Raw genomic sequence first — 14,089 nt, forward strand, 5'->3', positions numbered from 1 at the left:
AGAGCCAGATACTCTCCTTTTCTCCTTTTCTCCTCACATCTCTGACATCTCCAAGACGTCAAACTACCAACTACACCTCTTCAGAGGTATTCTTCCTTTCCTCTCCTTCCCCCAGAAGCTTACTGTCTCTAGAGCTCTGGGTCTGTCTAGGCTGGACTACTTTAACAGCCTCTTTCTATATCTGCCTGCTTCTACTCTCTGCCCTCTGCAACTCACCCAGAACAGGGCTGTGAGAAATGTCCTTGGCCTCAAGACTTGATCTCTCCAGCCCTTAAATCTCTTCATTGGCTCCCAGTGGCTGCAAGGATTAAATTCAACACCCTTTGCATTATCCACAAGGCTTTTTGAGACTTGGTTCCAAAATACCTTTAACTCTCCCTCCGTAAATACCTTCCCACTCGACCTCTTCGATCCTCCGCCTCCAACTCACTCAGGGTCAGTCGCTTCTCCAAGCAATGAGTTGGAAGTAGATCTCTTTCCTCGGCTGGGGCCTCCCTCTAGAACAGCCTCCCTGCAGCTCTGATACTTGAGGAGATCCATCTCTGGTTTCCGGAAGCACCTCAAGACCTGCCTCTTTGCTTCTGCCTTCGCACTTCCTCTCCCCTGCTGATCTGTCTGCTTCAGCACTGTGCACCTGGTTACCCTCTGATTTCAGGCCCATGTCCCTGCCCTCCCAGCCACATACCCACACTCCGTCCTGGCAACCCGTGCACTTGGTTCTGTATCTGTAACCCTACAGTCCCCTTACCTGCACTTACCAGACATCTCTTGTCTGCACTTTAAACCTTGCACTTGCCACCTTGCTGGCTGCACTACTTGTTTTTGTTGTTTATATCACTTGCTCAGCCCTTTCCATCTCACCCCTCTCCCTTGCGCTCCCCCCTTCCCTTTGCCCTGCACTTGTGTTTTCTCAATGTCACTGGGTCTAGTAAGATCGTTGTTTTGTCCTCCCCTGTGCCCCTCCCGTGCCTCGTCACGCAATGAAAAACTTGTGTATGAGTGCGATACAAATAAAAAACCATATACAATATTATTATTATTATTATTATTATTATTATTATTATTATTATTATTATTATTATTATTGTATCATACATCTAGCTTTCTGTGCTCCTCTGGCACAAACACATGCATGCTTGCAACAGTGACTGGGGACCCCCGCAACCAGGTCTGCACCTCGGGGACACTGCGCAGGGTCCCCCGTAACTACTCCCAGCACCCCATCAACATGCATAATGTGTATCGTAAAAGGTAACATTTCCCAGAAAATATACTTTCGAAGATCGTAGCCGTCCGTGCCCCCACTAAACTGCTTACATGCACCCCTAACTTCTATCGGAGCCCCGACTGCATGCACAAACACCTAAATCCTTGGTAAATTTATTAAAAGCCAGAGTCAACTGGGAGTGGGATCCGGAACAAGCCGAGGCACTTAACCAACTTTTCCAACCTTTCTTGTTTGGGTTACCCCATAAAAAACAAGGAATTCTTCTTGTAGACAGGGTTTTCAGATACTTGCCTAACAGTGGTGTTGTATGAAAAGCACGACTAGGTCAACAAAGTCATCTTGTATGCAAGCAAGAATTTGGGACTTATTATGAAGATGCCTGTAACCTGCCGGTGCTACCAGTGGGTTGCCGCCGTCTCTGTATCACCAAATCCATTACCTGAAATCCTGGTGACACCAGGACATTACAAGTCCCAGCTGCCCAGGAAATCAGGCGGCAGATTCCGGTAGTCCCCATTCCCGTGGAGTCCCATAGGACTCCATGGGTATGAGTGCACGGAAGCACCAACACCATTGCTAACGGTGCCTGTGCTTCCCTGAAAACTCTGCTTTCTGGGGCAATTTCACCCGGCAGGTCTAACATGCTGACGCAGATTCCCCGGAAAGCAGCGTTGCAGTCTTCCGGTTCGGGAGGGGGCTGGTATGTTGCTACCGGCACCCTTATTTCCCAACCGGCAGACTTGTAATGAGGCCCTTTGTCCTCTGTGGAGGAAAAATTCAATGACTGCGTGAAGGCAATCCTGGCAATGCTGTGGGAAACGAAAAATGACTGCCAATTCATGCAGGGGGGGGCACATCATTGTTGAGACTCCGCACCAACCCTTGCAATATCTCCAAAGCGATAGTATCCGGGTGGGGAATGTTAATTCCAGAATTACCTCCTGGATTTTATCCATCCAATGATTTCCTGTGGATGTCAGATATGGCCAAAACAAGAATAGTCCTCTAGCGCAAAGGTTGGCGGACTTGCATGATTGTGCTAAGAAAACGGTCTCAAGAACGAAAGTTTAATGACCAAAAACAGCATGGAGGTGTACTTTACTTCCCCACACAAGTTCTATTATGAAGATAAATGTCAGAAGATACCTACAGTTTATGTGGACGGGTGTTCTTAACATATTGATAACAACGGGGAAAAACAAATGCTGGCTGGCATTGGGAGTGCCTGTGTTAATGATACCCCTGAACCCTCTGCTGGTTATAAAATAGGACCTCAAATTAGTCAGGTAAAAGAGTTGATAGCCGTTCATCAAGCCGTATTCACTGCAGTGCACCACCAACACAATGATTGGTCGTAATCACTACCTCTCATTATGTCAGGAATGGGTTTGTGGGGCAGCTGATTAACTGAAAGAATCGAGGCATGCTTTGCGCTAACAGTAAACCCGTAAAGCAGGCAAAACTGAGCCAGTCAATTGATTATCTGCTGACCTCCAATGAGATCACCATCTATTGGAAGAAGATAAGAGGTCATTCCAAAACAGAGGGGCCAAATAACACTGGGAATGACCTGGTGAACCAGCTGGCTAACATCAGAGCTTTGCATGGGAATTTCATATAAACTGAATCCCTGCTGTGTGAAATCCAAATATCTGCTGTCAACAGGTCACAAACTCAAGCTAAAAATGAACTCTTGACAGCTCAGTGGAGTAAGGATATCACAGATTCAGATTTGATCACTGCATGGATAGAGGACCCGATTATTGGAAAATTGTATCGACACATTGAAGACCCTATGAGTTTTCCTCTTACAGAGTCAGATTATACGGTAAAGAGGACCTCTGGGTGTTGATGAAGTTTTCCAAGATGTTCCAGATCCAACACGGTTTGTTGGTAAGGAGAGTCCTATCTGGTTGTCACCAGTTGGTGGTACCTACTTCATTCCAAAGCCTGATGTTGAACCACGTCCCTTGACACAGCCACTGCCGGTCATGGGGGTTTCATGCAACATTAGAAATCTTGCGCGAGGTTGCCTACTGGCCACACATGGGTGAGGACCTCGACATTTACCTAAAGGGGTGTCTTGTGTGTGCTCAGTTTCAACCCAGTTCACTCCACACAGAGCTCCCCTAAAGAAAAGGGGAATGACGCTGCATTGGTCATATTTGCAAGTCGATTTCATTAATTGGGCTAGTGATTCGCTCCTCTAGAGGAAAAAAGTACATGTGCTTGTACACAAAGTGGGTAGAATGTCGTCCAGCTCAAATTGTAAGGCAGAGATAACAGCTACATAAATGATCAACCACATCTTCTCTCATTTCTCTCCTGCAAAGGATTGAATCAGACTGAGGAAACCATTTTACTAGTGAGGTGATGGCCAAGTTGTGGGAGATTCTACACATTGTCTACTGCCCAACCTCAAGCGGGGGCGAAAGGGGTAGAAAAGATACAACAAAACAATTGTATCTTAAAAAAGTTAATGGCAGGCTCTGGATCCAGTTGGGACAATCAATTACTGCTTGTTCTGATGGCTATTAGGTCTACACCATCATCTTCTGCAACAAAGATATCTCCATTTAAGCTCATGACTAAAGAAAAATTGTGTTACCGCACCATCTGCTCTATTGAACTCAGGAGCAGACACTGATAAATGGGTCCACTACTCGTGAGTACATTGAAAATTTAAGGAAGCACCTCCAGTACACTTTTGCTTATGCTCAGCATAATTTATAAAAATCGGCTAAAAGAATGAAGACCTATTATGATCTAAAGACCACAGAGAAAGAGTATGAAGTAGGGAACAAGTTTTACATGTACAATTTTCAAAGGAAACTGGCCAATCTCATCAAGTGCTGACAGAAGTGGGCAATGATTTTTTACACTCGCGCTGGACTTCATGCTTGCGTGCATGCTCCCGGTGCGGCTTGCTGGCTGGCGACCGTGCATGGCAGCCCGCCGTTGTCTCCTGTAATCTAAGCGAGTATTGCAGGGCTCCTTGATTGTGGGGTAGGAAGGAACTTCCCAGGTTAAGGGTGGCCTCAATATAACACAACAGAGTGTGGTACACACTGCGGCTTTGGCTTTTGTACGCTACAGCACATGTTCATGTGTTACGTAATGATTCCAATATAGTGTTACTGTGAGCTGGTCCTTCAGGAATATCTTCACATATTATATTGATGTGACATGCCATTCAGGTGCTTTACAGATGTACCCGTAAACTATGCTAGATGTGCAGAATATGAAGCTGTATTCATGAAGATGCATTTGATTTACATGCACACCGTGTGTTGTACGACAATGTAAATAAGTTAAAGGAGTGTTGAGATTCAAATGTTCTTGAAATAGGCATATGACACGCCCTACCATACATGTGTTGTACATTTTGCCTTGTTGTATGCCTATTTTTGGCAGTCTGGAGAATCGGGCCCTTAGTCTCCATACCATTGTTTGTAAAGAATGTTTAGTGGATAAACACTCATGCTTCACCACCTCTCATGCTGTACCTTGTACAGTCAGATCAGTGTTAAACATTTATTTTCATCATATTGAACAAACAACTAATTTTGTTGAGATGATCTGATTTTTTCCTTTTTAAATTGTGTTCAAGCATACAATGGGCCTCATTATAAGTTTGCCGGTTCGGGAACTACGGTACGGGTGCTTGCTGGTACCGTAGTTCACGGACCGGCAAATTACAAGTTCTACTCGCGGGTGCCATTGCGTCCACCATGTCTGGCCTGGCGGCTGTACCGGCACCCGCGAGCAGTGCATGTCGGATGCACCGACATTCTCGTTGATAACGGTGCCGGTGCATCCGGCTTCCCCATCCCCATTGGGCCCTAGGGGGTTCCAATGGGAATGGGGAAGAATTGTTTCCGGCGCCCAGGAATGGGCAATTACCAGGTCCGGCAAGGCCGTAATGACCCGGTAATTCCCCATTCCTGGGCGCCGAAAAAAAAGTACCAGCTGCAGCCGCGCCTGTATTAGAGGCATTGCTACCGACAGCCTCGTAATGAGGCCAATGATAAGAAAACTAGGCACAAAACGTGTGCTGATATTATACTAAAACAATCGTTGTTATTGTTAGTTTTAGTGATGTTTTAGAGCATTGCACCTGTAAAGAAAGTTTAGAAGGGCACACTTTGGCAGTATCTTTGAAGGCAGTAAATGTGTTTGGCCGTAATTTCGTGGAACTATCGTGGCATTATTGCCAAACTCATAACAAGGCACCATTTGTTATGAATTCCCTGCATGCTCTACATTTTTAAGTTGTAAGAAATGTACCAATACCAAAAAGTATTAATCCTTTGTTTTTTTCTGGTTACAACAAATACAAATCTTTTCGTGGCTTTCAGTGAAACCGCATAAGCAAAACAGATTTGAGTCAATGAACGCAAGTACAATGGATTGCATGTGAGTATGTTAGAGGGTGGAACTGTGTGCCAGATAGGTGGGTGAGTTGAGGAATGTGGATTATGGGAGAGGACTCAAGTCACTCTCCAGAATCACTGGAACTGCACAACTGCCATACTGCTCAGGACACTACAGCAATGGCCCATGTGTGTGTGTAAGCAGTAATTACTTTGTTTCACTTGCTTCATACGTGGTGTTTTCCAGAGATGCCTACCCCAATGCAAGAAAATGGCAGCTCATGGGGTATCGGAATGCAGTTCTTTACTGATCTACTCGCAGGACATTAGATCATTCTGCGTGGCAATGCAATACATGATTCATGTTCTCTCACAATCCTTCCCGTCAATATCAACACATTGCGAGCAGGTCGCACCATTTGGCTCAGAAATGCTTTTCATTTTCCAAATGCATAAACCAGAGGTGTAAAAACATTTTCAGACAGCCTACAAATAGGTGCGTCAAATTTTATCAAATTCAAAAGAGGCTATTTCATGCTGCTCTGTGCTATAGTGATCTCACAAGAAATACGATTTCCAGTGTATTCGACCATGCCTGCATTTCCCCCCAAACATATTTCGTATTGTCTAATACATTAATTATCTTACCAGCAAAGTTGATGACTTGGTGCATGTACATGTACTTTGAATGCCTTTTTGCACCAAGGCAATGTGTATCCTAACTCTAATGCTGTTGCCTATAAATAGTCCCAGGGAGAACACTTTTCCGGTTCAAACATGGGAGAACACTTTTCCGGTTCAAACATGATTTAGAAGAATTGTTTTTGCACTTAGAAATGTGTGCCCTAGCACTTATTATTCCATGCAGAATTATAACGTGCCCCAGGGACGTTATGAAACGCTGCGAGCTAGGGGCCGTACAGCACTGAAAAGCAAGTCCAGTGATATGTGATTCAGAAGGAGGGACAGAGGTGCGTATTGCATGTCCTAGAATTCTTCCATAACCCCAGGTAAATCAAAAGCAGCGCTGCGTATGTTTCTTGATTACCAATCCCCATGCACCTGTAACAGATCACCTTAGACTGCTAGTATTCTTACATACGCCTGCCATCAGGGACTTCAAAGCACCATTAATAGGGCTGTGGCGAGGGAGATTAACAGATGCTTGCACATGTCACCCAGACCCCATCTACGTACGACAGTGGCAACATATGTGAACCCTGCAGCATTGAAATGTGTTTCATTGTAATGCGCTGGATCTGTGTCTGTACGCTCCTTGCATTCTCAAAAAAAAAAAAAAAGTTCAATTTCGAATCATCTGCCTTCTCTTCACATAATAATTAATGGCACGTCTTTTGACTCTGCAGAGCAGGCTACTTGCCGCAGAATATTCCCCTGGAGATCATCAGATACCTTTCTGAGGAGAAGGATTTCCTACCTTGGCACGCCGCCAGCCGCGCACTCTATCCACTGGATAAATTGCTGGACCGCACCGAGGACTACAGCAGCTTCAGTGTAAGGAACCTATTCTCTTCTTTCACATTTTTCAATCAGGAACCTATTTTTTGTCAGACAATAGACTAAGTGGGAGATTGATTTTCCTGTGATACGTTAATTTTAGGTCACTGTTTAAGTAATTTTACTAACTACTTGTTTTTGTGCAACATCTGAATATATGCTGATTATACGACATGCACTGTTATATATATTGTATAGGGCAGCGGTCACTACCCTATAGTTAAGTTAAAACAGACTTACACAGGAAAAGAAAACAAATTGCTAATAACTTTTGACTTGCACAATGAATTTGGTTGAAATTTGTTAGACAGTTTTGTATGCGTGGGCCACCCCCCACCCCGTAAAATAGACTGAAAATGTTGGGAACTATTAATTAAAAAATAATAAGAAAACCAACAAAAAAAGCTGTTTTTCAGCCTGCTCCCAATTCATTTGCCCATAGACAAAAAAGGTCACTCTTTGCCGGAGCGCACCACCCACACCACTATACAAACTTGGATCAGGTTTGAAACAACTTGGGCATGAAGCATTGACTCATGATCCTTTTGTGTTTTGGGGTTATTTGGTAGAGTACTTTTTAAATTATTTGATGGAGAAGGGGGTGCCCCCACCTCCAAAATAGATAGCTATATATGTCCAGATACCTTGAGTATCCAGGTGTGTTGGGTGTTAATACAAATGAAACAGCCACCATCTTATTTTTTCTCAATGTGAGAAATAGCCACTGTTATACCCCAGGTTATAACCAAGGTTATCAGAAAATAAAAACGCAGAACAATTCCATTTGCAGGTCAAAAACATGCAAATGCCATCAGGCTAAATGGGGGGACAAGAGGACACATGAAATTTGGAAGTTGGAGGGGTGCTAGCGACCAAGTTTGAACATGTAGCTCAAACATTTGAACATATCCAACATTTTATCTGAAGCTGCATCACAGAAATGTGTGATGTCATCTTTGATGTCCTGGGTGTTAGTCTTAGCAGTGTACGGTGGAGGTGCGAGTTATGGTTGCTTAGCTTACCATAACTGGCGAATTTATGGGGGGTTTGGGTTTTACTTGTAACCATAATGTCCCTTTAACAAAGTGTTTTCACTGAATTTCATAGGTTTTTATTAGTGCAACTTAACCACAACGTCCCTTTTTCAAAGGGTCATGGCCACTGCCCATGGCCACAGGCTATACCTCACTATGTCATAATGTAAGTATATCACTATTTCTTTCCCCATATTATGAAACTTAAAAAAATATAAAAATAATAAAACTCACACATTTGCAAAACCATGCTTTCGGGTCCTTGCCAATGCTGCTTGCATGAGTTTGCTGCAAATCTGCACATGTTTTGTTTTTTGAAAAGTGTTAAAATGTACGTACAATAAATAGTCATGTAACTTAGCCCCCACTTGACAAAATCCTTTCAGACTTTGCACAAACATAGTAGAATCTATAGTCGTTCTGAAAACATGTGTACAGATTTGTCAAATGGCAACAAAGTTATAAGCCTTTCAAATATTTTGGGACGCCCCTTCTAATTTTGCCCCTTCTTGGCAAAACAGCACCACACTTTGAATGACCATTCAGGGTCAGGTCTAAAATGTAACTGCAAGATTTCATGCAGTTTCATTGGCGCAAAATTATGAGCCAACCAAAAACTGCTTTCACCGAACCTATAATGCTGAAATATGCATGGATGCTCCTGAAAATCTGAGACGTTTTTTGAATTTGTGGCTTTTTATGGCCATATACCACTTTTCCCCCGAGATAGTTTCATTTGTTTTACAAGTACAATGTTGTGGGCACTGTTCGCAAATCCAACATGGCATCCATTTCTAAAGTTTTAACACACCTTACGTTTTTAACTAACCAATCAGCGGGCACGTACAATGTCTACAAACTTCACGCTGCACTCTGATTGGTCAAGAGGCATCCGTGGACCCTGAATAAGGAAGTGAGTATGTAGACCGGATCCAGATAACACTAATTATTTTGTACCTACTTTTTGCCATTTTTTCAAAAACAACGGTACGGATTTACATCAAATGTACAAAAGTGAATCTTGGGACCAAGCTGCCGCTCCTGGTGCACATTTGGTGAAAATCCATCTAGCGGTTTGGGCTCTAGGCGCGAGCAAAAATAGTTTTACAGTGAGTAACTTTTTCCATTGCATCTATGAGGATTTTCACACATTTAGGGACTCCGCCTATAACTCTGCCCACCCTGGATGAAATGGCACCAAACTTCAAAGAGGAGGACATTTACAATTTTTAAAAGTTTGTTGGGGATTCATCGAGGGGAGGGCAAAGTTGTAATAAGCCATCTAAAAAGGGCGCTTGATGAGGATGTGATGGGAAATGGCTTTAAAAAGCGAAAAGAAAAACAGATGTTTTTCTTCACCGATGTCTGCAAACAGTCTGGGACAGTCCTATGATGTCCGCGAACATCTGAGATGTTCGGGGGCATTTATGCTTATTTGTGCATTACAAGGTTGATGAAAAGCAGTTTTTGGATGGCTTATAACTTTGGTGTCACTCAATAAAACTGCATGACATTTTGGAATTTCATTCTAGGCATGATGCTGAATGGTTGCAAAGTGTGGCGCTGTTTTGTGAAGGGGTAACACAATTAGAGGGGGGGTCCCAAAATATTGCAAAGTCTTATAAATATTTTGCCATTTGACGAATCTGCACAACAGTTTGCAAAAAGATTTTAGTTCTAGATATAAATGTATGTGGACATTTTGTCGAGATTCTGTCAAGAGGGGGCAAAATGATAGAGGGGTCTCAACATTTTTAGATGGCATATAACTTTGCAGCCATTTGACGAATGTGGACAAAGGTTTTCAGAAAGATTGTAGACTCAACCTTGAATGTTTGTGCAAAGTCAGAATGGATGTTGTCAAGTGGGGGCTAAGTTATATGACTATTGGTTGTACATAGATTTTGACACTTTTGAAAAAATAAAACATGGGTGGATTTTCAGCAAACCTGTGTAAGGAGCTTTGTGCAGGACCTGAAAGCATGGTTTTACAAATATGGCAGTGTTTTTTTTGGACAAGTTTCATAATGAAGTAACAAAAAATAGTGATATACATCTGATGAATGAGGTATAGCCTGTGGCCATGGGTAGTGGCCAGATTGTCTGGTCATGACATAAGGTCATGACCCAGACAATCTGGCTATTCTCCATGACCACGAGGGACGACCAATGGGGTTAAAATTGCCATATCCACCAGGGACCGGATATGTGGTAAAGTTTTTCAAAATTGTGATGGGTTTGAAAGGAAAACATAATTTGCTCGTGAGTACAGATTGCAGTGCTGTATGGGATTGCAGCAAATATGCATGAGGAGGGTCAGCAAGAATTGGAAAGCATGGTTTTGCAAATATAACCTGCTTGTTTCTTTCTTTTTAAAGTATAAATAGTAAGTACACAACACAGTGAAATAACTTTGGTTTCTGGGCAAAAGGCCTGGCAGTCAGCAAGGAGAAATGTGTACTGTAATTGGCTTATTGGGGCATGCAGCATGGCTGGAGCGGCATGGCCTGTGCCCCATGGATTTGGAGACTTCCCATGGCTGCAAGCCATGAGGACAGGGCATTGGTTCCATTATTATGGTATAGTGAACACTGAACTCGGATGCAGGGTATGTGCAGTGAATAATAGGGGTGGTTTGATTTGGCTGGGGTCATAGTAGAGCCTTATGCTATAGGCAATTGAACAACAATTTCCAGCCCCATTATGCACTGCTGATAACATCAGACATAAGTATGTGTTGCAAAAAATATGTTTCTTAAAGTAGCTTTATAGTTTTTTCATATATGTGAAAAGAGGAATTATTAGTAATTTATATACAGTGATGTAACACCATGAAACATTTTCACTTATAAAAATCTAATAAATTGACAGAAGAAAGTGTGTTAAAGGGATGTTATGGTTAAGATGCATCCCACCATTGGAACTCCTCTGCTCCAGTAGTTACCCAGTGGCATCCTACCTTGGCGTACCTTGGCATTTCCCACCTGGGTTCTCATGAGCACTTGCCCATCCATACTGCCCCTTCTATTTATGCACTTATCACACTGCACAATACATATGTGCATTTATAGGAGCATTGTGTACAATTCTTTGTGATAAGTAATGGAAATGTAGATGTAAAAGATTTGTAAAAGATTATTAAGTGGCAGTTGGTAATTGGAAGCTTAATATGGTCATAGGGTTCTTTCCTCACCCTCCATAGTCCGCCATGGAAAGGGAAGAGGGCTCTGTACAGAGTCCCGCCTCCCATTTCCATGGTGGCAATCTTGGAAAAGGATTTTCCTTCCTACAGGGGGGAGCAGCACGCATCCCGCTGTAGGAAGGAAAATCCTTTTTCTTAGCACCCCAGGTTACCGCTTGGGTGCTAATGGCCTTCATCCTCATTGCAAGGGCTGGAATGGCAGATAATGGTCCAGAGCCCTCGTCATCTGCCCTCGCTTCGTTTGGCCCGATAACCTGGGCTGCTGGGCAGTTATCTCCATTCAAGTCCCTGGAAATTGTAAATTGGACAAAAGTGTTGCTATATTGGTCTAAGTATGACATTAGTAAGTTGTAGGAAATTAGCATGCACTGGTGAAAACCCATGAAATTCACTGAAACAACTTTGTTAAAGGAAAGGTATGGTTGGTTAAGTTGTACTAATAAAAACCTATGAAATTCAATGAAAAAACATTGTTAATGGGACATTATGGTTACAAGTAAAACTGAAAAACCTCATAAATTGGCCACTTATGGTAAGTTAAGCAACCATAACTCGCGCCAACACCGTGCACTGCTAAGACTAACACCCAGGACTTCAAAGCTGACATCACAAATGTTACTGATGATATCATTAATGACATCACGTAGGAAATTAATTTTTAATGTTGGTAACAACATGTCAGGGGTGATGGGGAGACCTATCATGAACTGCTTAATCTTTTAAATAATGTACTCATCTAACGAAAACATAATATTGAAGTGTTGTTGTTAATACTGGAACCTAATTATACATAAACATAGCGAATTGCTGCAGCATGCACCATAGAGGTACAATATTTATAATCTTGTAATTTTGTATGGTAAAATAATGAATGCTACCTTATCAGAGTTTTCAGTAATGTTAAACATGTAATAAATAGCTAACAATTCAGGACTTACTACACACTTGTGCTACTACAAACAATACATATGAAGACCCACAATGTATACAAATCAGAGGCACATACAGGGAAACTAAAGTAAGGAAGAAAGAAACAGCATCACCAGAAAATGCTAATAACATTAAAGTTTATCTCCATGTATACAAATGAATTGTGTGTTTGAAGTCCGCTTATTGCCTGATGTATGTGCACCATGAGCTGAATCCAAACCCTATGGAAAGTACTTTAAGAACATATGACAAGGTTAACTTCTAGATCTATAGCTTTTTTAAAATATTATTATTCTGTCAATGAACAAAACCACGTACCCTAAATATGTCAGTGAAAAAGAAACGAGTGGCCCAGATATGTGAGGTCATCAGTGATGTCATCAATGACAATTGTGATGTCATCTTTGATGTGCTGGGTGTTAGTCTTAGCAGTGCATGATGGTGGCATGACTGTCGATGCTTAGCTTACCATAACTGGCAAATTTGTGAGGTTTTTCGGGTTTGCTTATAACCATAACATCCTTTTATCAGAGGTTTTCATTGATATATATATATATATATAAATATATATATTTTTTTCAGTTAAAAAATGTTGTTGAAGGGACGTTATGTTACAAGTAAAATCGGAAAACCCCAGAAATGTGCCAGGTGTGGTAAGCTTAGCAACCATAACTTGTGCCACCACCGTGCATTGCTAAGACTAACACCTCAATAAGATTCTCCATTATTTCCATTAGCAATTTGTTATATTCTAATGGAGGTAATGGACAATTGTAGACTAGAGAAAAAGAAAAAAAGGACAAAATACCATTTTCTGTCACAAATTATGTTCTCGAGCATGCAATAAGGACCACAATCTATGGACCTTCATGACCATCTACAGTCTCTGCAGTCCCCTTTCCAGACCAGGCATCATTAAAAGACCTGGATGGCACATGCACGCCATCGCACAGGACAGCCCTTCTACCCTTTTTACTTTTATGTTTGTAACACTCGCTCATTTCCTGCTTTCAAACACTCACACATCCATCCACCAATCACTTGCACGCTCTACATGTAAACCTTTCAACATATTAAACTTCCACACACCAACTGCCACTCATCAATTTTCTAGAATTCTTTTGTATCTGCATTTCCCTAACTTAAACAAACAAATTGTACACATTGCTGCTATTAATGTTTATATGCATTGTGCAATGAGAGAAGTGCATGAATGAAGGGGGTTCAGATATGTGATGTCATTATTGATGTCATCTTGCATGTCCTTGGTGTTACTCTTAGCAGTGCATAGTAGCGGCGCAAGTTATGGTTGCTCAGCTTACCATAACTGACACATTTCGAGGTTTTTCGGTTTTACTTGTAACCATAACGTCCTTTTAACAAAGTTTATTCAGTGAATATTTATATGTATACACACATGGGAATGTGGTATAATCAAATGCGAGTTTTGTCATTCAATTGCTGATATGGTGGATTTTGTGATTGGCTCATAAATCAACATAAAAAAACATCAAGGGTGCATTTTGATATATCAGCCTGTCCAATCAATTTAAAGGGATAAGAACAAGTTGGAAAGGATCACATAATGCTACCGTCACAGAATTCAGCACATTTAATTCTGGATAGTATTTCCATGGTGCTTTTTCCCTTTAAAAATGTATACTCTATTAAAGAGCCTTCCTTATTCTAATGTGGTAAGAAACCTGTATATCAAAAAAGAGAAATGCCATTCAAGTAATTACCAGTGAATGACACCACCTGCTAAAAGCAGTAGGACATGCTAGCAGAAGCGAAAATGCACTGC

At 41.9% G+C, this 14,089-nt stretch overlaps 1 protein-coding gene across 1 annotated transcript in view; it reads left to right on the forward strand.

Annotated features, from left to right (window-relative positions):
* TRHDE (thyrotropin releasing hormone degrading enzyme) overlaps positions 1-14,089 on the forward strand; it is a 3,000,980-nt gene that overhangs the window by 2,362,951 nt on the left and 623,940 nt on the right. Inside the window, exon 13 of the mRNA XM_069629390.1 lies at positions 6,969-7,116. Within this exon, the coding sequence (XP_069485491.1) occupies positions 6,969-7,116 (148 nt within the window). The remainder of the gene's footprint in view (positions 1-6,968; positions 7,117-14,089) is intronic.

Source organism: Ambystoma mexicanum, chromosome 12 (assembly GCF_040938575.1).
Source record: "Ambystoma mexicanum isolate Mex_15411 chromosome 12, UKY_AmexF1_1, whole genome shotgun sequence".
Taxonomy (NCBI): domain Eukaryota; kingdom Metazoa; phylum Chordata; class Amphibia; order Caudata; family Ambystomatidae; genus Ambystoma; species Ambystoma mexicanum.